The sequence below is a fragment of the Schistocerca piceifrons genome, chromosome 4, assembly GCF_021461385.2.
Source record: "Schistocerca piceifrons isolate TAMUIC-IGC-003096 chromosome 4, iqSchPice1.1, whole genome shotgun sequence".
Lineage (NCBI taxonomy): Eukaryota > Metazoa > Arthropoda > Insecta > Orthoptera > Acrididae > Schistocerca > Schistocerca piceifrons.
Window position 1 is genome coordinate 620275582 of NC_060141.1, and position 24552 is coordinate 620300133.

At 42.1% G+C, this 24552-nt stretch overlaps 1 protein-coding gene across 2 annotated transcripts in view; it reads left to right on the forward strand.

The window, feature by feature from the left end:
- LOC124796362 (palmitoyltransferase ZDHHC16B) overlaps positions 1 to 24552 on the forward strand; it is an 86110-nt gene that overhangs the window by 40416 nt on the left and 21142 nt on the right. For both annotated transcript variants that reach the window (XM_047260520.1, XM_047260519.1), the window contains exons 6-7: positions 2816 to 3018; positions 20599 to 20716. In XM_047260520.1, coding sequence (XP_047116476.1) covers positions 2816 to 3018; positions 20599 to 20716 — 321 coding nt within the window. The remainder of the gene's footprint in view (positions 1 to 2815; positions 3019 to 20598; positions 20717 to 24552) is intronic.

Consider the following 24552-nt stretch of genomic DNA (forward strand, 5'->3'; position numbering starts at 1 on the left):
TGCATAACAAAAACCAAGTTACATGCCCAAAGGTTAGTGAAAATGATAGTGTGGCCGGTATGCTGATCTCTCGGTGCAACTGAATGTTGTCTGTGAATTTGCGAACTTCATTTCTGAACAGTCTGAAGCCTCAGTAAGGTGTTTACCTATATTGCTGAAGAATTCACTGAATAATTGACTTGTTTGACTGTAGACCAGTTCTGCTGCTGTGGCATTAAGATCTTCTTTTATGGTAAAGCAGAGACCCAATGGGACAGTTGGCAGAGTTTTTGCGACTGTTGTGATTCATGGGCTCCAGGACATTTTTAATTGGCAGTGCAAATGCTCAAATAAGCCATATGCTGTTGGACGACAAGCTGCACGTTGAATATCCTGCTTGGCCAATAAAACGGCGTAATTTGAATAAAAATGACTCAAATTGGCTGTCTTGGCTAGTGGTGATAGAGAGAGGCACTGTGAAACACGTGAACCATCCACAAAAACAGATTGTCACAATGTTTCCAGCAGTGTCCTCAACCATAGGAGAAACTTAAGCCAAAGGGTGAAGTAGTCGATCGCAGATAAACAGAAGGTGTCCTTCAGATGGCAGTAATAGTCCAGCAGTATCCATACGAGCATCTTCAAATTGTTGCATGGGTGGAACAAGATCAGCAGATGTGTCAACTGTCAAGGTGAGATACATTTACAGAATAGGATGTGCTGGAAGTGTGGTCTGTCATAGCAGGGTCCATGTTAAAGCCAGCTTCTGCTTAACTAGTCCACTGTAATTTGTCACTTGGTTTCAGCAAACCTGAAATGCAGTATAGTGAACCTGAATAGGCCGAACAGAGTACAGACAGTGGTCTAATGTATTCTTCTGGAGAAATGGGTGTTTGATAGAAAGCACATACTAAGTCTGTTGTTGAGAAGACGTGTCTGCCGTGGTATTGAATAAGAAATCTTTGATGTGTGGGACAAGGATACTGATTGGGAATTGTTCTGGCATTAAGTTGCTGGTAATCACTGCATGAGTGCCATCCACTGGTCTTCTTTACAAGATTGTGGAGAGGTGAGGCCTAACTGCTGTTTATGGGCAACAGATTCCATGGGCACTCATAAAAGAAATTTCCTGCTTCGCTGCATTCATTCTCTTGGATGGTAACTGATGAAGTTGAGTGTGAACTGGTGGTCCTAGTGTTGCTAGAATACAGTGCACTTTCGAATGCTGTACAGGCGCTAGTGTGGGTAGCTGCTGAATGACCTCTGGGAACTATATGATTTGACAAACAAACTCATGATGGGAGGCTGAAGTTTAGTGAGTGTTACATGACCATATGTCGTGATTGTGAAACCATTGGCTGCATGGAGGCAACAGTTATCACTGCTGCAGTGAGGTAGTCGAGAAGACAGTTACATCAATATGTCGGTACCTGTGTCGTCTAGAAACTATACTTTCATACAATGTTTGTTGACACATTTGACAGCTGCCATCAGGGAAGAAAGTCAAGAATCTAGTGTCATTGCAGACTTTTGGGCACATTTCCCCATCTCACACAGGGAACAGTACAGTCAAATTTTTGAGCCAATTTATGCGTGATACCAGCATACCCTTTCAGTTGAGGACAAACAGTAGTGTTTCCTCAGTGAGTGTTAGTGCTGTGATTGGGTGACTGGAATGTTGTGTTTGAAGAGCGGCAGCTTATGTGATAAACTCGATGATTTTTGTTTGTAATGAGGCCAGGGAATTGTCTGGTTATGGAAATATGCTTCAACACTTGTGGACTGATACATCTTGGCTATAAAGTCCACCATTTGTGTTAGGGTGTCAAGGTCACTGTCATGTATGGTTGGGTATCTTCTGTGCATCAGATAGCAAGGGCAATGGCCAAGTGTTTCGGAGAATTTCTTCATTAACAGTATTTCTAGCCAGGGTCTCCAGGTGATGCAACAATTGTGGAGGTGTGCAATCACATAACTCCTCTGTGCGGAGTAACTTTTCCATTCATTTGGCTTCATATTCTTCCTTTATCTTGGTAGCTTGTTGATGCCTTATGACTTGTTATTGAACTAGATCCCAAAGAACTTTACAAAGGTCACAATCTATTGCTAAACAGTGATTTTTGCTTGTTTTGTTTTGTGTAATATATTTCTTTGTGAGAGTAAGAAAAAAGCCGAGTTTGGACCCTTCATTAGTATGCTTGTGTTAACAGCAAAAGTAAATTTTATCCACCCTTCAAAGTCACTGGAAGGCCATTTATATAGGTTAAGAACAAGAGTGGAACCAGTACCAATCATTGTGATACCACACATGCTCACTACTCTATTTCTGAGATAAATTTCCTGCCTATGACCCAGTCTGTCAGTGATACCCTCTACTTTTATTACGTCAGTAAGAGTCCATCCATGTGGCAGGGATGCCATGAATGTCATAAGACTTAAGTGTACCTAGGAGAATTCATGATATGCACAATCAGAGACTTTGAAATGATACATTTAGTTCTAACAGGACTTCATTTGTGAGGTCTGCAAGTCTACTTTGTTAAGGCAACTGTAGGAAGGTGTGTTTGTTCTGAAAAGTGTGCCACTGCTGGAGTACAGAATATCGTATTGAGCTTTCAAAGTTTGAAGGGAGATATTTCACAGTGGAAATTATGTTACTTATTCCATGTTAATATTGGCTATTCCTTATAGTTTTAATATAAGTTATATGCTGAATAACAATGGAAAAATAAGATGGATTTGTTTGCTATGAATGATAATAAACTCTGAAGTAAGCAGTAGTCATTTATTCTGCATTTACAGACACAATTTATTTTTTCCTTGATTGATTCATCAGCATGGCTGAACAACTGTGTTGGCCATTTCAACCATCGCTATTTCTTTTTATACATGGTTTTTACCTGCCTAGGTGTACTGTTTGTCATTATATTTGGCTTTCAGTTAGCTTACTCTGAGATTTGGCTGGAACCGGATGATGGTGAAGAGGAAGAACTTGAAGGACACCCTGTTCGCTTCAACAACTCTGTTTGGATACCTGTGGTATGTCCAGTATCTCAATCACTTAACTGCCTATTTAGTCTATATTAGGTTTAGCTTCTTTAGGAATGTAGCAGCTTCTAATCAGAAATATAGAAAAATGTAAAAAATAACCATTGCTTCCTGAGCTTTTAGACAAAATCCTTCTTGAGAGAGCTGACATTCACACATTGTCTCAGCTCTGTTGCCAGAGTGGGACAATAAACGACTTCAGATGGGTTGCATAGATAAGTTAAGGTGCAGTAAAAAAAAAAGTACCTGGAGGAGTATGAAGAAGATACTGAGGAGAAGTTGAAAGAATGGGCTCGGACCATGAGTAGGATTGAGGCAGATAGAAGTAGAGGTTAGTTATTAACAATGGTAGACACTACTAAAGTTGCAGTGAAGTTTGTGAAAAGTAGCTGTTAGTGAGAGAATCCACTAGGCGTAAGCTACAAAGCAGCCTTTAAAATAAATGAGACCATACTATCAAATGTTCTGCTTGTGGATGATCTTAGCTCTTTGCTTCAGCTTGGTATTAGTCATTCATTCACACGAACTGTTAATTGGCAGGCTCCCACATAGAATACTGTGCATATATTGCAGAAATATTTGCAGATGACATAACTGCTTTTGACAGCAGTCCTACCACTAGTAGCATAAGAAATGCTAGTGTAAGGTATGGAACAGAATGTATGGGATAAGTATTTGATCTGAGTCTTACACAACAACATCCATAGATTGGGAGTGGCATAGGGATTGATTAGAATATTACATAAGTTGGATAGGCGGTAGAATATCACTTTGGAATGCATGGAAATGATGTCGGGGAGGATTTTTTTCATTTTAGAGTATCGTGAGGTACAATCTAAGCCTTGGTTGAGTGCAAGTTTCATTTTTTGCAGCCCCAGCTGGTACTGTGTGGTGAAGGTGATCTTACTTTGATACTGGTTGGCATTGTCTTAGTGGAGATATTGTTGCTTGTTAGTTGTAGCAAGATTGAATGCCAGTGAGTTTGAGGTCTACAGCTAAGAAACTGGCTTGCTGTCCCAATGAGCTGGTGAATCATGCTGCCAAGCATTACTTGATTGACTTTATCATTCACTAGTTCACAAATATGCTGTGTGGATTGTCTCCCAGCACATCAGCATTTTGAAATGGCTTGGGGTCTTTTCCTCCAATATACCCTTCAGTCCCAGAACCCCTCCATGATCTACATCTACATCTACATCTACATCCATACTCCACAAGCTATCTGACGGTGTGTGGCGGAGGGTACCTTGAGTACCTCTATCGGTTCTCCCTTCTATTCCAGACTGGTATTGTTCGTGGAAAGGAGGATTGTCGGTATGCCTCTGTGTGGGCTCTAATCTCTCTGATTTTATCCTCATGTTAATCTCTTCTAAATCTACATGCATATTCCATAAAGTGACTGACATTTGCACAGGGAAAGGGGATATATTATAATTCAACATTACCTGTGTGAGTAATATGACTGTCTGCAGCAAGAGCTGTGTAATTCTGTACTGGATGTGACTAAACATTTCTTGTTAACCCTCGGTACGTTCACTTTGCAGGAATGTAGAAACCTTACCACATTTCTGTGTATTTTCACTGCTATTGCCAGACATTCTTTCCATAAATTGCATGTTCCGGATACAAAAATGATGAACATGAATGGCAAAAGTTAGATTACTGGCTTAAACTGTTCTGCATCTCACTGCGGCAAGCAACACCACAGATGGTGGAGAGGCATAACAATGAACAGAGCAGAAGGTGCAACTAAGCTCATTCTACATTTGCTTGTTGCTGTGGTAGTTGTCCTGTAAGCAGCTACATGTCACTCGCTTCATTATTCTCATTCTGGTATAAAATTCAAATCTCAACATGCCTGCATTTCTCACCCCATTACGCCCTTTTGTCATGCACCAGCTTCACAGTCCAACTGGTTATTTTCAATTCTATCCTAGCTCACCCATAACTTCCTATAATCCTTCCTCACGGTCTGCATTCTCCACTTTCCTCCTTGTTCTATTTCCTTAGCATTACTCTTAGTCAAAAATAGATGACATGTTGCACATTTGCTTATTTTTCCTAATGTTTATTGTGACAGTCTCAGCAACAAAAGTGTCACAAATGATTACTAGTTGTGATCAGTTAATGTTCATATTCAGATCTGGTTAAACACTAGTCGATCAAAACTTTGTAATACTTTGTGACAATTTGCAGCTGAGACCATTAATAGAAATATTTTTAATTTCTTGTAGTACTCCCCTATCTTGATGCCTGTATTCATCATAAGAATTCAGCTATTTTCCTGTGTATATGAACACATTCCAAATTTTCTTGTTTTCTTGTCATTATTGTTATTTTATGTATTTTTTTTTCTTTCATCCGGGGATTGGCTCAAATGATACAGGATTTGTCATCATAATAAAAGAAAATAATAGAAGTATTAGTTTTTCTGCCTGACCTATTGATAAATGAGAACAACATACAATGGTAGCTGCAGCCTGGAGCTATATGTAGCTAGCTGCTGTGTGCAACACCACTAAAAGTGGCACTACATGTAACTAGGGCCTGTTTTGAAAAAATTGGGAAGAACAAACTGTGATGGTGCCACGGGTGTAGGCATTACTTAAGTCAGGAAAGTCGATTCAGGATGCAGTATAGGATGAAGGGTGCATACTACCAGTTCCTCCGCAGTCATGAAATCAGAAATACCTGCTCAGCAATTTCAATCTTGATTCTTTGAGAATTTCATACAATGGTTGTTGCAAGTGACTTGGGCTGGAACCCTTCAACCCTCAGCAGTGGAGAGTATTGTTGTGACAATGGCAACAGATGCTCCACACTGCAGTGCATTGCAGCACAGTGATCATGATCATTCTGCAATAACACTGTATCAAATGCTGACATGGCATGGCAGCTGAGTGCTTGACATGCATGCCATTAGTGTCAGATGCTTATGAGTGAAACCGCAGCACTGTGCAGCAATGTGGAGGCACTCAGAACCCAGGACCTCTGCAAAAGATGCAGCATCAGTGGAGAGAAGACATGAGTTTCTTGTAGAAGAGCTTGTGTGCTCTGGACAGGCAGTGACTACGGAGTGGGTCAGGAGTGAGGCATGCTAGTATGACACAGGCTCTAAAAAACAGAGGCACTTAGGTGACACCCAGTTGAAGACAACATAGTGCTAGCTCTGAGCTGTGAATATTTATGATAAATTTGCACAGCTTTGTTATGACTGGGCCCTACCTCTGTTCATGTAGGGACTGAGGAAGCACAGTGTCAGGTTGAGACTGGAGGTAATTCAGCTAGCTACTGTGGTGGACTGAACTCTTGCACCATGCCACTCCAGCAATATTCTGGCCTTGACATAGGAATTCCTCAGGAAACTAACAGGCACATGTGGCCACAGTTTGTGAAGTCTGTTTGGAGGGGTGTTGGCACAACACGCTTTCTCCCTGTAGAAGATTCGGTCTATCAAATCTGAGGCTGCTGCTAAAATTGTGAATTGCTTAAATATTACATAGTACACTTTAAATTTTTTCACTGCTTATTTACACGTCTCACACTTTGTCATTCCTATTGGTCCAATCCAGCACCCATCACATGGAGACAGGTACACTCGGGTCTGTATACGGAAGACCCAGAGGTGACCTGCTCAGTCTGGACACGGAGTCCAGGTTGGTGGATGATTCTTTACCAAAGACAAAGACACTACAAGTGAGAACCCAGTTTACAATAGAACTTGAAGCTGAGATTCCTACCACTAGGACTTGATATCTACTGTGAAACTGCTGAATATGTTGAAATATTTATTCTATGCTAATGTAGCACTTCTGTGCAGCTGTAAGCTCATCCAGGGAGCTGAATAAGGTGGGATCCAAGATAATTTTCAGAAGATGAGGTTTTCAATGCGTATGCTTTGAAAGGTTTGTCAAGTAGATGAAGTAGTGGGTATGCTAGATTCAGAGCCATAGTGCCTTTTATTGTTGTCGGAAGTCAAAAAAGTCAGTCCTGAGATGTCACTGTCCAGACCATTTTAGTAGCAGCGTGTTGCCCACAGCTGTAAATGTTACGTCTCTTCAGGCTGCCCTCGATTATAACAATTCCCGATAACTATAAGTGGATCATATACAGTATTTATCCATTGATGCCTTGTCCTCGAAAATAAAGTTGTATGGCAAGGATGTCTCATGGGAATTCCTCCATACCTGTGCATCCTAGGAATAGCTTCATCAAACATTTCTCCGTGACAGTTTGGATCAACCTGGATGGCTCTCTTTGCCATTGCTGCAGCTTTTCTTCTGACAACTTAATAATCAAGCCTTGCCTTCTTTCTGTCCTTACCTTAAAATGAACTGGGTTCAAGATCACTGCACACCAGAACCATTCAATTGCTACATTCTCTTCACTGCTACAGTACATGCCAGCTGTGCATTAAGTTCATTCTCCATAAGCTACTGGAATCTACCACCTAAAAATACTTGTAACTACATTCCATTTACACTACACAACAAAATAAGCAAATGGCATCACCTGTCACATATAGTCTATCACAAAACTAAAAAAAAAAACCTCCAGATTGGTACACTAACAAGACAAAGAAACAGTACTCAAGGAATAAGTATTCACAACTTACATCGAATACTCCACACATCCCCATGCTTCATGTCTTCATGCAATCTCATGAAGAATATGAATAAAAACAAAACCTTTCAGAAAATAAATGTGAGTAATGAAACCTACTAAAATCCGTATTACTCTATAATTTTTATGACAGCCTAACCCTCCACCTTGGTGTGTACGGTAATATGTATGGAGTTTGTATGGACAATGCTTGTCCTACCTCCTGTGTTGCCTTCTTCTTACCAGCTCCTACCCCTTTTTTTTAGAATTGGAGCCAGTACTGGCAGTGAAGAGACCAATGTGATATGTGATTTATTCATCTCATTACGTACAATTTTCAAATTATTTGATATTATGTGCAGGAGACATGTCAAAGTTTACAAAAGAAATTTTTTTCTCTAAAAAAGAGAAATACAAAAGTTTGCATTATATTTTACATTTCTAAGTTACAGCTACACATGTACATAAAATGATACATGTTATAAAATCCCAGTGTTCAGACTGTGAAGCTGTCCTCAATGAGTTCATCGACAGAATAACAACACTTTTTCCACCAGAAGAGTAAAGAGCAATCTTTTCATTGAATCAAGCTCCATCTTAAATATACTACTGCCTTTTATTTTGTTGAAAATTTTTAACCCCATATACTCTGGCATTTGGGCATAAAGTTTTAAACGATTTGTTGGAAGTTTGAAGTTATCTCTGTGGCGAGTGCTGTAGTTGTGGTCAAAATGGAAACTGTCTAGTGTATGCTGATTTTTATATAGGAACACCACCAACTCATATATGTAAAATGAGGGGCTAGATAATATTTTTAAATTTTTTAACAGTGGTCGACAGGATTCCCATTTTTTTGCAATGCACATGTTTCTAATTACTTTTTTTTGTAATACTATGAGCCTAGTGACATTTGCTGAATTTCCCCAGAAGATTATGCCATAACGAATAACTGACTCAAAGTAGCCCTTGTGCCCATGACTATAACACGAGTAGATGGTTGTAGCTTTACATTCACAGGTGATGTCATTTAAAGTATTTAATATGAACCTTGATACTGTGTGAGGAATTTGTCTGTCTTTCCTTTTGGAGCATATGGACTTCTACTACTCACTATTCAGTTAGCTTTGCATTCTGCTGCCCCATTCGCCCCTGCCATTCAAGTGCATTTGTATTGGTCTTTTGTACCTGCTTCCATATCTCCTGCAATGTTCTCATGAAATATTGTCCTGGATACCTGTTCTACTCCATTTTAGTATCAACTGTCGGTCGACGATCAGTGGTGACATTGTCTGGGCATATACTACTTCATATGAGGACAGAACTTAGAATTATAAGCTGCAACTATGTACAGCAACAGTGTATCCAAATTCTTGTGACGGCTATCTACATAGTGGCTTAACATTTTTACTGTTATCCTATGCACTCACTCCAATTGCTTGTAGATGCCGTATGCTTGCTCTTAACTTCCAAATAGACGACACAGATGTTTCATCAGTTCCGATATAAAATAGGTGCCCTGATGTGGAAATAACATTTCTTGAACACACAACTTCAACAACCAATTATTAACCATTGCCTGTGCCACTGTGTCACCTTGCTGATTCAGGATAACCACCATTCCAACGTAGCATGAGAAATGGTCTATTACTGTCAGCACAGTGATACCCTACTGGCATTTGTAAAAAAGGATGTAGGATGTTCATACCAATAATTTCAAATGGCTTACTAGCCTTTGGTAATCTTTGCAGTGGAATATGCTGAAGGTTCAGTTCAGCGCACTGTGCACACAGTGTACTGTTCCTCATATTTTGTTCCACATTTTGTTTATGTGTACACCACCAGCACTGTTCAGCTGTGTGCCATTCTGTGGTTCTATGACCCCCATTGTATTGTATTGTGTGGAAATGGAGACTTAGAAACAATGGAGAGGCTTTGTCCCCACCGTAGTCCTCAGTGGTACACAACCCCACAGCAGGCTACAGCAGTCCACTCAACCCACCGCCACTCCATAGCTCCTCACCGAACCCAAGGTTAGTGTGTGGTTCGGCCTCCAGTGGACACCCCCACCCCCTGCCCTCCTCCCCCGGGGAACGTCTCACTCCAGATGAGCGTAACCCCATTGTTTGCATGGTAGAGTAATTATGGTGCACGCGTATGTGTATGTGTACATGGAGAAAGTGTTTGCACAGCAATCACAGATGTAGTGTAACTGAGGCAGAATAATGGAACAAGCCCACATTCGCTGAGGCAGATGGAAAACCACCTTAAAAAGGATCCACAGACTGGCTGGCACACCAGACCTCGACACTAATCCGCTGGGCAGATTCATGCCGAAGACTGGCATGCCTTCCCGCCCGGAAAGCAGTGCATTAGACCACACAGCTAACTGGGTGGGCATGACCCCCATACTCTGATAACATGTGATCATGTGCTTGTTTCAATACTTCCTCCTGCATCATGGCTAGAACTACAATATGTGGTCCAAGTTTTGTTATCTTGCACAATATACCATAATGCATCGAGTGACCTACTCTCTGTAATACACCAAACTTCTTACTGAAGCCATCTGCAGTCCCGTGATTCTTGCAAAGGTTTATAACTTACTTCAAAATTGAATTTGCTTATCTTCAGTGCTCAGCATATTAGTTAGTCTGCTAGATAGATACTTTATCCCAATAACCATTTAATGCCACATGGTTCATTATAACTTTAAATTTCTTATCATACAAATAACATTGGAAATATCTCATCATAAAGGAGGCCCAGTAGTTCCTTCTCCGTGGTACAATAATTTCTCTCTGCTTCGTTCACGGGCATAGATAGTCAGATGTTCAACCCATCTACTTCTTGACTTAATGTGTAGCCAAGGGTATGGCTGCTAGCATCAAAAGACAATTTTAACTTTTTCATAATTGGGAAGAACCAGCAGCAGACTAGTTGTCAGTAGTTCTCTGTGTCTCAAATGGTTGTTCATACTCGGACGCCCGCTGGAATTCTACACACTTTTTCAACTAATGAGTAAAAGACGATGCTTATTATCAAATTTTGAGATTAATTTCCTATAGCAGTTTGCTAGTCCTAAAAAGACCGTAACACTTTCTCCTTCTGAGGTGTTGGAAAATCTTGTATGATCTTCATTAACCTAGGATCCATTCATACTTCTTGATGACCGATCACATATCCTAAATATAGTTACATAAACTGACATTTCTCTGTATTTAGTGTCTGTTGTGTTGTACATAATCCCTTAACAGTTCCCTTAACCACAGCCAATGCTCCTCCACATTCTCCCCCAAAAACAGTTTTGTCGTGCAAATAACCATATAGCGCCCTGGTTTCAACCCCCATGAAATTATGTTCAACAAGTGTTGACACATGACCCGCATATTTTTGAACTGGCAGTCCACTGATTGCAGTTTCTTGAGATACTGGGGCCTGGGCATATTCTTTGTGCCATGGGTGTCTTGCTTGCTGATTATAAATCCCAGGCATTCAATGGACCGATGAATAAATTGCACTTCTGGAGATTAAATTTGAGACTTGCATCTGTTAATCAAGAAAACAAAAGTTGCGAGTTCCAAAGATGCTCACTGGTGGACAGCCTTGTAATTATGTCATTCAAATAATTGCAGCACAAAGAAATGTCCTGTACCAGTTGTTACAAATAATGCTGGAATACTGCCGGGGCACTGGAAATACCAAATGGTAGCTGGTTATACAGGTAGAGGCCAAAGAGGGTGTTAAGTACAAACAGTTCCTGAGGATTCTGGCTGTAATGGTAAGTGCAAGTGCACTTGTGGCAAGTCAACATTAGTGTAACAGTCACCTTTTTCAAACTGGAAAACAGATCTTCTGAGTGTGAAATTGGAAAAATATCTACAATGACTGCAGCTACATAGCTTTAAAGTCACCACATAATTGGAGAGCCATCTGCCTTATTTATTGTTATGAAGGAAGAAGCTCCTTTGGTCAAGTAGACTGGGGTAATTGCATCAATGTCCTCCAACCTATCCAATTCTGCTTTGACTACATCCCACAGGAAGTGCAGAATCACACACATCTGCAAGAAGTGAGGCATGGACCCTGGTTTTAAATGAATTATTACTCCTGCAGCTGTAGCCCACCCTAAGCCAGAAGTGAACAGATCCAAATATGAGGCAATTAATGCTTCAGTGCCCTGAAATGTAATCTCTGTGGACACCAAATGCACATTTTCCTAAATTGAGAAATCGAACTGTTTGAATGCATCTAACCCAAACAGTTTTTCTGCATTACCAGAAGTAATGACTAAGAATGAGAGTTTCCATGAAACATTTTTATAAGAGACTTCTGTAGCAAAAGCACCTTTCACCTGTATGTCATGGCCACTATATGCAGTCACTCTCCTATGAAATAGTTGGAGCGAAGGGGACCATAACACAACAGAGGTAGTACTAGTTGTCACAAAAGATGGTGCATTGGTATCCACCTTAAAGGGCCTCTAATCCATTCACTCGTCCCATTAATAACAATTTGGCAGGCTTACCTGTTCCCAGATGAGTTAATGTTTCAGTAGAGTGCACTACTTCATTTGGTGAACTTCGATGAGGTCCATCAGAGGAGGAAATGGTAGAGCAAGACTTCGTCGCATTGTGCCTATACTGCCTTGTGGTGGGCAACTGACGCACACTTTTAATGTGATCTTTAATGTCGTGAAAGACACAGGTAGCTAACCGTGGGGGCAGTGGGATTGAGGATTCCAGTGAAAACATCGAGAACAAGAAAGTAAGTAGCACTGATTGAAGTTCTGATAAGATAGAGAACTTTGAAAATTCTTGAAAATTGAACTAAAAGAGAGAGTACGTCCAGAAACACTAGAAGTATTGCTGGTGCGGGCATGTACTTCCAGCCTGTTGTGTTGAGGGGAAGGACATCAGTGCAACATAACGTGGTTACCGGAGTGGCCTAAGTGCGCCCTGGATTTCCCGTTGTGCTTGTGGGAAGTGTGACACTGCTGACAGTGCCTCCCACCAGCTGTTGGTTTCCTGCATGAGTTTGGAAATCTGAGCTGTTTTAAGTGCCGGTGGAGGGCTTGACTGCGGTGCCACCAGTAGTGAGGCTTGTAAGTAAGGGTTTACCTCAGACAGCTGTGACAGCTCAATGTCACTGTCACTGCTGGTTACAGTAGTCCACAAATGCTAACTCATCATCCTGTGCTTGCCCAAAAAAGGAGAAATTAGCTTAGTGGCACTAGCATCTAGGATGAATACTGATGAACTGGACAAGGGCCTGTCATCGTTCAGTACATCCAGCTACCTATGCAAGTTTATGTAATGTAGTGACGTGGTGGGCGGACGCAAGTCTGTTGTGGCAGAGTGTGTGTGTGTAAAATGGACAACCTGTGGCTTGGCAGTGGGTGAGGAGTGAGGTGCACTGGTGTGCAGACTTCAAACTGGAGACTCCTGCCCTGGAGATACAGAGTTCAGTTGGTGTCATCCTGAAGATGGACCCAGTTGGATTGTAGTAGTTACAGTTCCAGCAGCATTAGGTCTAGGAGTGGTCCATAGATCATCAGCTAGTAGAAGTAGCAGCTGGATGTAGTTGACACAGTGACCCACATCATGCCTTTGCTGGCATGGAGTATGTAGCAATCTAAGACAACATATTGCTAGATCTGAGGTGCAGTTTTTGCTGTAAATTTCCCAACTTTGTTATGACAAGGCCCTGCCTCTGGTTACACAGGGACTGAGGCAGTGCAGCAACAGGCCAAGGTGTTAGCTAATTCAGCTCACTGACAGATGTCTTGTGCTATGCCACCTCAGCAGTATTTTGGCCCCAGCACCAGAATTTTACCTGTCCTGCCTGGCCATGGGCTGTGAAGTCTGCTGAAAGGGGTGTTGGTGTAACTATATTTTCGTTCTGAGGAGAGATGAGAGGACATCTCATTTCAGGACTAGACGTCAGAGAATCACAGCCCTAGTGGAGCAATGTATTGAGTAGTACTGAGTAATGAGGTGGGATTCTTCTGGCTACCTTGAAAGCAGAAGACATGTTGATCAAATAGAGGAGGAGATAGTATGACATATTAGTCGGTGTTTGTGGGTATGAAGTTATTATGAAGAGGAAATAGGGTAAACTATACGTATTTACTTGATCAGAACATAACACAGTAAGATTACCAGAGAACCCTTTAATTTAAAAAAAAATATTGCTGCTTTAGATTAGTAAGATTAACAGAGAACCCATTGAAACTTCCTGGCAGATTAAAACTGTGTGCCCGACCAAGACTCGAACTCGGGACCTTTGCCTTTCGCGGGCAAGTGCTCTACCAACTGAGCTACCGAAGCACGACTCACGCCCGGTACTCACAGCTTTACTTCTGCCAGTATCTCGTCTCCTACCTTCCAAACTTTACAGAAGCTCTCCTGCGAAACTTACAGAACTAGCACTCCTGGAAGAAAGGATATAGCGGAGACATGGCTTAGTCACAGCCTGGGGGATGTCTCCGCTATATCCTTTCTTTCAGGAGTGCTAGTTCTGCAAGTTTCGCAGGAGAGCTTCTGTAAAGTTTGGAAGGTAGGAGACGAGATACTGGCAGAGGTAAAGCTGTGAGTACCGGGCGTGAGTCGTGCTTCGGTAGCTCAGTTGGTAGAGCACTTGCCCGCGAAAGGCAAAGGTCCCGAGTTCGAGTCTCGGTCAGGCACACAGTTTTAATCTGCCAGGAAGTTTCATATCAGCGCACACTCCGCTGCAGAGTGAAAATCTCATTCTGGAGAGAACCCATTAATTTAAAAAAAAAAAAAATGTTGCTGCTGTGGAATTAGCACTCTACAATCACAGTTTATCTTCCATTCTTAATGTAATGTGTACAGGACTACACCGATATTTCTTGTAAAACATCAACTACCTCTGTGTCGTAGGAACACAGGCCCATTTACAATTAGGGTAGCTGCTTGTTATGCAGCTAATAGGAATCTTCAATTGTTGGATCTGCATAATTGGATAAATTATAGACTGATTGTCTAAAGGATTTTCTTAGTGAGTCTCTGCATTTTGTCTATGTTAGATTGGCATTTGTTGAGACTTCCTATACATAATACAAAGCCTCACTCTGAACCCAGACAAGGAACCAAAGTTGACTTGGAAATTGTGTGTGTATGTGTGTGTCTATATATAATGAGGGACACATTCCGCGTGGGAAAAATATATCTAAAAACAAAGATGATGTAACTTACCAAACGAAAGCATTGGTACATTGATAGAGACAATAACAAACACACAAAATTCAAGCTTTCGCAACCCATGTTTGCTTCATCAGGACAGAGGGAAGGAGAGGGAAAGATGAAAGGATGTGGGTTTTAAGGGAGAGGGCATGGAGTCATTCCAATCCCGGGAGCGGAAAGACTTACCTTAGGGAGAAAAGAGGACAGGTATACACTTGCGCGCGCGCGCGCGCGCGCTGCGCGCAGCGCGCCGCGCGCGCGCGCACACGCACATATCCATCCACACATATACACACACAAGCAGACATATGTAAAGGCAAAGAGTTTGGGCAGAGATGTCAGTCGAGGCGGAAGTACAGAGGCAAAGATGTTGTTGAATGACAGGTGAGATATGAGCGGTGGCAACTTGAAATTAGCGGAGGTTGAGGCCTGGTGGGTAACGGGAAGAGAGGATATATTGAAGGGCAAGTTCCCATCTCCGGAGTTCTGACAGGTTGGTGTTAGTGGGAAGTATCCAGATAACCCGGACGGTGTAACACTGTGCCAAGATGTGCTGGCCGTGCACCAAGGCATGTTTAGCCACAGGGTGATCCTCATTACCAACAAACACTGTCTGCCTGTGTCCGTTCACGTGAATGAACAGTTTGTTGCTGATCATTTCCACATAGAAAGCTTCACAGTGTAGGCAGGTCAGTTGGTAAATCAAGTGGGTGCTTTCACACGTGGCTCTGCCTTTGATCGTGTACACTTTTCGGGTTACAGGACTGGAGTAGGTGGTAGTGGGAGGGTGCATGGGACAGGTTTTACACCAGGGGCGGTTACAAGGGTAGGAGCCAGAGAGTAGGGAAGGTAGTTTGGGGATTTCATAGTGATGGCCTTTACATATGTCTGCTTGTGTCTGTATATGTGCGGATGGATGTGTGTGTGTGTGTGTGTGTGTGTGTGTGTGTGGGCGCGCGCGAGTGTATACCTGTCCCTTTTTCCCCCTAAGGTAAGTCTTTCTGCTCCCGGGATTGGAATGACTCCTTACCCTCTCCCTTAAAACCCACATCCTTTCATCTTTCCCTCTCCTTCCCTCTTTCTTGATGAAGCAACCGTAGGTTGCGAAGGCTTGAAATTTGTGTGTGTGTTTGTGTGTTTTTTATTGTGTCTTTCTACCAGCGATTTCTCGTTTGGTAAGTCACAGCATCTTTGTTTTTTAATATATATATATATATATTCTTAGTGAGTCTCTGCATTTTGTCTATATATCTAAAAAACAAAGATGATGTGACTTACCAAATGAAAGTGCTGGCAGGTCGACAGACACACAAACAAACACAAACGTACACACAAAATTCAAGCTTTCGCAACAAACTGTTGCCTCATCAGGAAAGAGGGAAGGAGAGGGAAAGACGAAAGGATGTGGGTTTTAAGGGAGAGGGTAAGGAGTCATTCCAATCCCGGGAGCGGAAAGACTTACCTAAGGGGGAAAAAAGGACGGGTATACACTTGCGCGCACACACACACACACACACATCCATCCACACATATACAGACACAAGCAGACATATTTGAAGACAAAGAGTTTGGACAGAGATGTCAGTCGAGGCAGGAGTGCAGGGGCAAAGATGTTGTTGAATGACAGGTGAGGTATGAGTGGCGGCAACTTGAAATTAGCGGAGATTGAGGCCTGGTGGATAACGGGAAGAGAGGATATATTGAAGAGCAAGTTCCCATCTCCGGAGTTCGGATAGGTTGGTGTTAGTGGGAAGTATCCAGATAACCCGGACGGTGTAACACTGTGCCAAGATGTGCTGGCCGTGCACCAAGGCATGTTTAGCCACAGGGTGATCCTCATTACCAACAAACACTGTCTGCCTGTGTCCATTCATGCGAATGGACAGTTTGTTACTGGTCATTCCCACATAGAATGCATCACAGTGTAGGCAGGTCAGTTGGTAGATCACGTGGGTGCTCTCACACGTGGCTCTGCCTTTGATCGTGTACACCTTCCGGGTTACAGGACTGGAGTAGGTGGTGGTGGGAGGGTGCATGGGACAGGTTTTACACCGGGGGCGGTTACAAGGATAGGAGCCAGAGGGTAGGGAGAGTGGTTTGGGGATTTCATAGGGATGAACTAACAGGTTACGAAGGTTAGGTGGACAGCGGAAAGACACTCTTGGTGGAGTGGGGAAGATTTCATGAAGGATGGATCTCATTTCAGGGCAGGATTTGAGGAAGTCGTATCCCTGCTGGAGAGACACATTCAGAGTCTGATCCAGTCCCGGAAAGTATCCTGTAACAAGTGGGGCACTTTTGTGGTTCTTCTGTGGGGGATTCTGGGTTCGAGGGGATGAGGAAGTGGCTCTGGTTATTTGCTTCTGTACCAGGTCGGGAGGGTAGTTGCGAGATGCGAAAGCTGTTATCAGGTTGTTGGTGTAATGGTTCAGGGATTCCGGACTGGAGCAGATTCATTTGCCACGAAGACCTAGGCTGTAGGGAAGGGACCGTTTGATGTGGAATGGGTGGCAGCTGTCATAATGGAGGTACTGTTGCTTGTTGGTGGGTTTTATGTGGACGGACGTGTGAAGCTGGCCATTGGACAGGTGGAGGTCAATGTCAAGGAAAGTGACATGGGATTTGGAGTAGGACCAGGTGAATCTGATGGAACCAAAGGAGTTGAGGTTGGAAAGGAAATTCTGAAGTTCTTCTTCACTGTGAGTCCAGATCATGAAGATGTCATCAATAAATCTGTACCAAACTTTGGGTTGGCAGGCCTGGGTAACCAAGAAGGCTTCCTCTAAGCGACCCATGAATAGGTTGGCGTACGAGGGGGCCATCCTGGTACCCATGGCTGTTCCCTTTAATTGTTGGTATGTCTGGCCTTCAAAAGTGAAGAAGCTGTGGGTCAGGATGAAGCTGTCTAAGGTGATGAGGAAAGAGGTTTTAGGTAGGGTGGCAGGTGATCGGCGTGAAAGGAAGTGCTCCATCGCAGCGAGGCCGTGGACGTGTGGAATATTTGTGTATAAGGAAGTGGCATCAATGGTTACAAGGATGGTTTCCGGGGGTAACAGATTGGGTAAGGATTCCAGGCGTTCGAGAAAGTGGTTGGTGTCTTTGATGAAGGATGGGAGACTGCATGTAATGGGTTGAAGGTGTTGATCTACGTAGGCAGAGATGCGTTCTGTGGGGGCTTGGTAACCAGCTACAATGGGGCGGCCGGGATGATTGGGTTTGTGGATTTTAGGAAGAAGGTAGAAGGTAGGGGTGCGGGGTGTCGGTGGGGTCAGGAGGTTGATGGAGTCAGGTGAAAGGTTTTGCAGGGGGCCTAAGGTTCTGAGGATTCCTTGAAGCTCCGCCTGGACATCGGGAATGGGGTTACCTTGGCAAACTTTGTATGTGGTGTTGTCTGAAAGCTGACGCAGTCCCTCAGCCACATACTCCCGGCGATCAGGTACCACGGTTGTGGAACCCTTGTCCGCCGGAAGAATGACGATGGATCGGTCAGCCTTCAGATCACGGATAGCCTGGGCTTCAGCAGTGGTGATGTTGGGAGTAGGATTAAGGTTTTTAAAGGAGGATTGAGATGCAAGGCTGGAAGTCAGAAATTCCTGGAAGGTTTGGAGAGGGTGATTTTGAGGAAGAGGAGGTGGGTCCCGCTGTGACGGAGGACGGAACTGTTCCAGGCAGGGTTCAGTTTGGATGGTGTCTTGGGGAGTTGGATCATTAGGAGTAGGATTAGGATCATTTTTCTTCGTGGCAAAGTGATATTTCCAGCAGAGAGTACGGGTGTAGGACAGTAAATCTTTGACGAGGGCTGTTTGGTTGAATCTGGGAGTGGGGCTGAAGGTGAGGCCTTTGGATGGAACAGAGGTTTCGGATTGGGAGAGAGGTTTGGAGGAAAGGTTAACTACTGAATTAGGGTGTTGTGGTTCCAGGTTGTGTTGATTGGAATTTTGAGGTTTTGGAGGGAGTGGAGCTGGAAGTGGGAGATTGAGTAGATGGGAGAGACTGGGTTGATGTGCAATGAGAGGAGGTTGAGGTTTGCCGGAAAGGTTGTGAAGGGTGAGGGAGTTGCCTTTCCGGAGGTGGGAAACCAGGAGATTGGATAGTTTTTTGAGGTGGAGGGTGGCATGCTGTTCTAATTTACGGTTGGCCTGTAGGAGGATGCTCTGAACAGCCGGTGTGGACGTGGGAGAGGAAAGATTAAAGACTTTTATTAAGGATAGGAGTTGACGGGTGTGTTCATTGGCTGAGTTGATGTGTAGGTGAAGGATTAGGTGGGTGAGGGCAATGGATTGTTCAGTTTGGAACTGGTATAGGGACTGATGGAAAGAAGGGTTGCAGCCAGAGATGGGAACTTTAAGTGTGAGGCCCTTGGGGGTAATGCCAAATGTCAGACAGGCCTGAGAAAATAGAATATGGGAGCGTAATCTGGCTAGGGCGAAGGGATGTTTGCGGAGGGAATGTAAATAAAACTTAATGGGGTCGTTGTGGGGGTGTTGTGAGGGTGACATGGTATTAGAAGGTGGAAAGTGTAACACGAGGCTGAAATGAAAATGAAAATAAAAATATATGGGGAGAGATAAAGGTGAACTAGAAAGCAACTGGAGATCTGGTATGAAAAAAGGCGAAAAAGTGTTGGTTAAGTTGATCCTGTGGTGAACTTGTGTTGGTAGATAGCGATGTGCATAAAGGTTAGGTGGTTGTGTTGCCGCTAAAACACGTTAAAGGACGGAGAAATTCGGGAAAATTTCGAAAAAAACGTGTAAATGTATGAAAAGGAGTGGTGTTGTGGTGAAAGATTACGAAAATGGGGCTAACACTTGTCTGACGAAGAAATAATGAAGTTAAAACCTGTGGGGAGTGGCTTATATATAGATGGAAACATTCCACGTGGGAAAAATTATATATAAAAACAAAGATGAGGTGACTTACCGAACGAAAGCGCTGGCAGGTCGATAGACACACAAACAAACACAAACATACACACAAAATTCTAGCTTTCGCAACAAACTGTTGCCTCATCAGGAAAGAGGGAAGGAGAGGGGAAGACGAAAGGAAGTGGGTTTTAAGGGAGAGGGTAAGGAGTCATTCCAATCCCGGGAGCAGAAAGACTTACCTTAGGGGGAAAAAAGGACAGGTATACACTCGCACACACGCACATATCCATCCACACATACAGACACAAGCGGTCTGCTTGTGTCTGTATGTGTGGATGGATATGTGCGTGTGTGTGTGGATATGTGAAATGAATTTTTATTAGTAACAACAAATTGTATCAGCAAGTAAATGTGTTGGGATGTGAGTGTAAGAATTCAGTGATTTTTGAAGAAGATTCTGCAACGTGTGCAGTTACTTCCTTTACACTGTAATCTCACCACTTACTTTTTCTTAATGAATACTTCCTTTGTCTTAGATCCATTGCACCAGAGGATAAAATATACACAAAATAGCCCATCACTCTTATCTTGCAGTCAAAGTCAGAGAAATAGATCTAGCGATTATATGACAATATCAGGTAGGCTTAAGGAAAAAATAAAGAAAAGGTTGTGCAGAACTTGAAGCTATGTAGCTAATGAATGACTTTAATGAGAGAAACAGGAAACCATTCAGTTCTTTTTTATGGGTTAGTAGTGTTGCCTTACGAACTACTTTTGTGTACTAATGTTTCTGCTGTAATCTGATAAGTGAGAAGTAGCTGTTGTGCAGAGTCTCTGCTGGTCTGTACAGGTGAAATGAATACGAGTTGAAATTAATGTTTATTTCTTCTCTTTGTTCTTAGACAGAAATGGTGGTTGAATTAAGCTCATCACTTGATGAAGGGAAAGAAGAAATACATCCAAAACATCAAAGATCATGGAGGAAGAACTGTATGTTGTATATGGCATTTGTAAATGTGGGTTAGTATAAAAATTGGCTCATTTCAGATATTAAAATTTATATTTACCTAAAGACAAATTTATTTGTGCTCATGACTGCACTTCATTCTGTACAAAAGCCAAAGTGTAGTAGGAACAGTAAATATATGTGAACTTTGCTTCATATATTGCTTCAGTATTATTGCTCTGCATATTTGTTTTGTTAGTGTCTATATTGTGGGAATAATGGGAACTAATGCATCAGATATAATCTGTGTCATGTTCTACATCTACATTCATATTCTGCAAATGGCTGTGAAGTGCAAAGTAGAGGGTATGTCTCATTGTCCCAGTTGTTAGGGCTGTTACACCATTTTATCCATGTATGGAGTATGGGAAAAATCATTGCTTACATGCCTCAGTGTGTTCTGTAGTAAGTTTAATCTTATCTTCACAATCACTATGGGAGTGATATCCAGATATTGTAGTATACTGCTAGATTCATCACTTAAAGTTGGTTGTAAAAACTTTCTAGGCAGGTTTTCACTGGATAGCTTGTGTCTATCTTCAAGTGTCCGCCAGTTAAGTTTCTTCAACATCGCTGTGACTCAGTCCCACAGGTAAAACAAACCTGTGCTCATCTGTGCTGTGCCCTTCTATGTGTGCTTTAAATATCCCCTGTTAGTTGTATTTGATATGAGTCCTGAACAACAGAGGCAATATTCTAGGATGGGTTGCACAAGTGTTTTGTATGCAGTCTCCTTTGTAGACTGATTGCATCTTCCTAGTATTCTCCAATTAACTGTAGCCTGCCACCCGCTTTACCTACAGCTGAGACGGTGTGATCATTTCATTTTATATCCCTACAGATTGTTACACGCAGGTATTTGTAGGAATTGCCTGATTCCATATGTAAGTCACTGACACCATAGTCATAGGATAGTATGTTTTTTCATTTTGTGAAGTGCACGGTTTTACATTTCTAAACGTCTAAAGCAAGTTGCCAACCTTTGAATCATTTTGAAATCTTATCAAGATATGATTAAATATTGATGCAGTTTCTCATAGAGAGTACTTTATTATAGATAACTGCATCATCTGTAAGAACTCTCAGGTTACTATTAATATTATCCACAAAGTCATTAATGTACAACGTGAACAGCAAGGGTCTCTACACACTTCCTTGGAACATACCTGAAGTTGCTTTTGCATCTATCAGTGACTCCCCATCCAAGATAATATGCTGCATACTGCCTACCAGAAATCCACAATCCAGTCACAAATTTCACTTGATATCCCATATGATCATACTTCTGATAATAAGTGCAGGTATGGTACTGAGTCAAATGCTGTTTTGGAAACTGAGAAATACTGTGTGTACGACACTGCTTTGATCCGTAACTTTTGGTATGTCATGTGAGAAAAGAGCAAGCTGGGTTTCTCAAGACTGCTGTTCTCGGAAGCCACGCTGGTCAGTGTAGAGGAGGCCATTCTGTTAGACACACCTCACTATGGACGAGTACATAGTTCCATCAGGCATATATTAAATTGCTTTATTCCACACTCTCATTGTCAGTTGCATCTGTAGCAACAGGTGTGGGTGTATCATCCTTGTCTTATCAAAAAATTACATGATATGTGTATTTGTGCATAGCACAGTTGTCAGTGTTAATCATCTTGAAATGAAATGTGTAGCTATAAATCACACTTGCATATGCAGCTGACATGAACACGTAGTACGCAAAGTACGGATTTGTCAGTTGCATGAGCAAGTGTGTGTAAGTGTGACTTTTACCGATCTGTTTCAAGGTGATAACAGTTGACAACAGTGTTATGCACAAATATGCATGGTGTGCAACATTTTGATGTGACAAGGATGATACACTCACATCTGTTCCTATAGATGCACTTAAGAATGGGCTGTGTCTGAAACTACTCACGCACAATAAAGAAATTTAATATATAGCCTTGTGGAACAATGTCCTCCTTCGAATTGATCAAGGCTGTGGTGCCCACTGAGATGACAATGATACCTCATTGTGTTTGACTCCAGTATATGTTCTAACATTCTACAACAAATGGATGTTGAGAATATTGGATGATACTTTTGTCGATCACTTCTGCTACTCTTCTTGTATACAGGTGTGACTACTTTCTGCAACTGTGGGGCACAGTTCATGTTAGGTGTATGTGTTGTAGATAATAGTCAACAGCTACAAATTGGGTATAGAATCTGATAGGGATTCAAGTGGGATATGGTGCTTTGTTCTATTTTAACAATTTCAGTTGTTTCCTCACACCATTGATACCACTATCTATTTCCCTCATATTTTCTGTGATAGGGAATTTAAATTGTAGTTGTACTCCTGGGTTTTTCATTGTAAAACATCTTTTAAAAGTGGAATTAAGAATTTCTGATTTTGCTTTGATAACATCAATTTCAGTTCTTGACTCATCCCTGGAAGACTGGACACTAATTTTGGTAACACTAACATGGCCAGAATTTCTCTGGCCTTTGTGAGAGTGCTTTCAGCAACATTCTCCTACTGTAGTCACTGAAGGCTTTAGATGTTGCTGTCTTGATAGCCAAATGCATTTTGTACTTGTTGAGTTCACACAGCCTGACAAACTGGGGAACTTGCATTATAGTAACTCTCTTTGCTATAAACACTGAAAACGGAGGAAGTATTACAATTCTGCTGCTGGATTGGGCCAGCAGAAGGTGCTACGCGCATATTGTAGACCAGCAATTTTTTTTGCTTGTCTGTGAATATTTTAAGCATACCTGGCCAATAAATTTACATGGCATGTGGTGTCAAAATTTGGTGTTTCATGAAACTTCCTGGCAATTAAAAAGTGTGTGCTGGACTGGATCACAAACCTTGTCTTTTGCCAGCTATGCTCTGAATTACTGAGCTATCCATGCAAGACACATGCTCCACCATCACAACTTTGCTCCACTACTTCCTCTGCCCTACCTTTCAAAAATTCATGTTTGGGACACGAATGGGTGCTGCATGAAGTGACTGTGTGAGAAATTTGTGTGTGAGGAATTTCAAAGTGTTTGCTCAGTTGGTAAACTGGGCAATACAGAAATGTTCCTGTTCAGCTCTGTGCTTTTTGTTTCAGTATAGAAACAATAATTGGCTCAAAGGAGCTCATGTATGTGAGCTAATTAACAATGGGACACTCCAGAGTTTGAATCCTCTGCAAATTAAATTTGTCTGTTTGTGACTGGTGCCAAATATGGAGATACATCTCAGTACTTTCAAGAGCAGAGCATTGCTCATTGTTGGAGGCATCATTCTAATGCAGTGGTACTGTATTCGTTTAATTTGGTGAGTGCTACCATAACGTCACTGTGATTATGCTATAATCTTTATTGAGGTGCATCAGCTGATTAGTGCAGGATGACCATTGTGGTGGGGTGTGCACCCACCAGGTATGAGCCACTTTGCAGAGAATGTGTATCACTTGGCTTGTGTGAGAAGAAGGTATCTTATGTGCTTATGCGGGCATACTACTCTGTAGATTAGTCTCAGGCCAAAGAATTATGCAGTCAAAGTTAGTGATAAGTGATATCAAAGCTCACTGCAGTATCTTTTGCAAGATGCTGATGGGCTAATGAACCTTTCATTTGTTTTTGCAATCTGTTCTGGCTGGTCTGATCAGGACACAGATTGATCCCTATAAATTCAGATACCTAATCAAATTTTTCACACAATGAATCACATAACAAGAAGTGAAAGGCACTGGTAAATGAGTTCTGAGTCCTGGTTCTTACAAAATCACTCAGGATTAAAACAGGATAAAGTTATCTATCAACTGAATTGGTAATATGGGTTCAGATTAACCCCAAATTTATTCACTTCTATTGA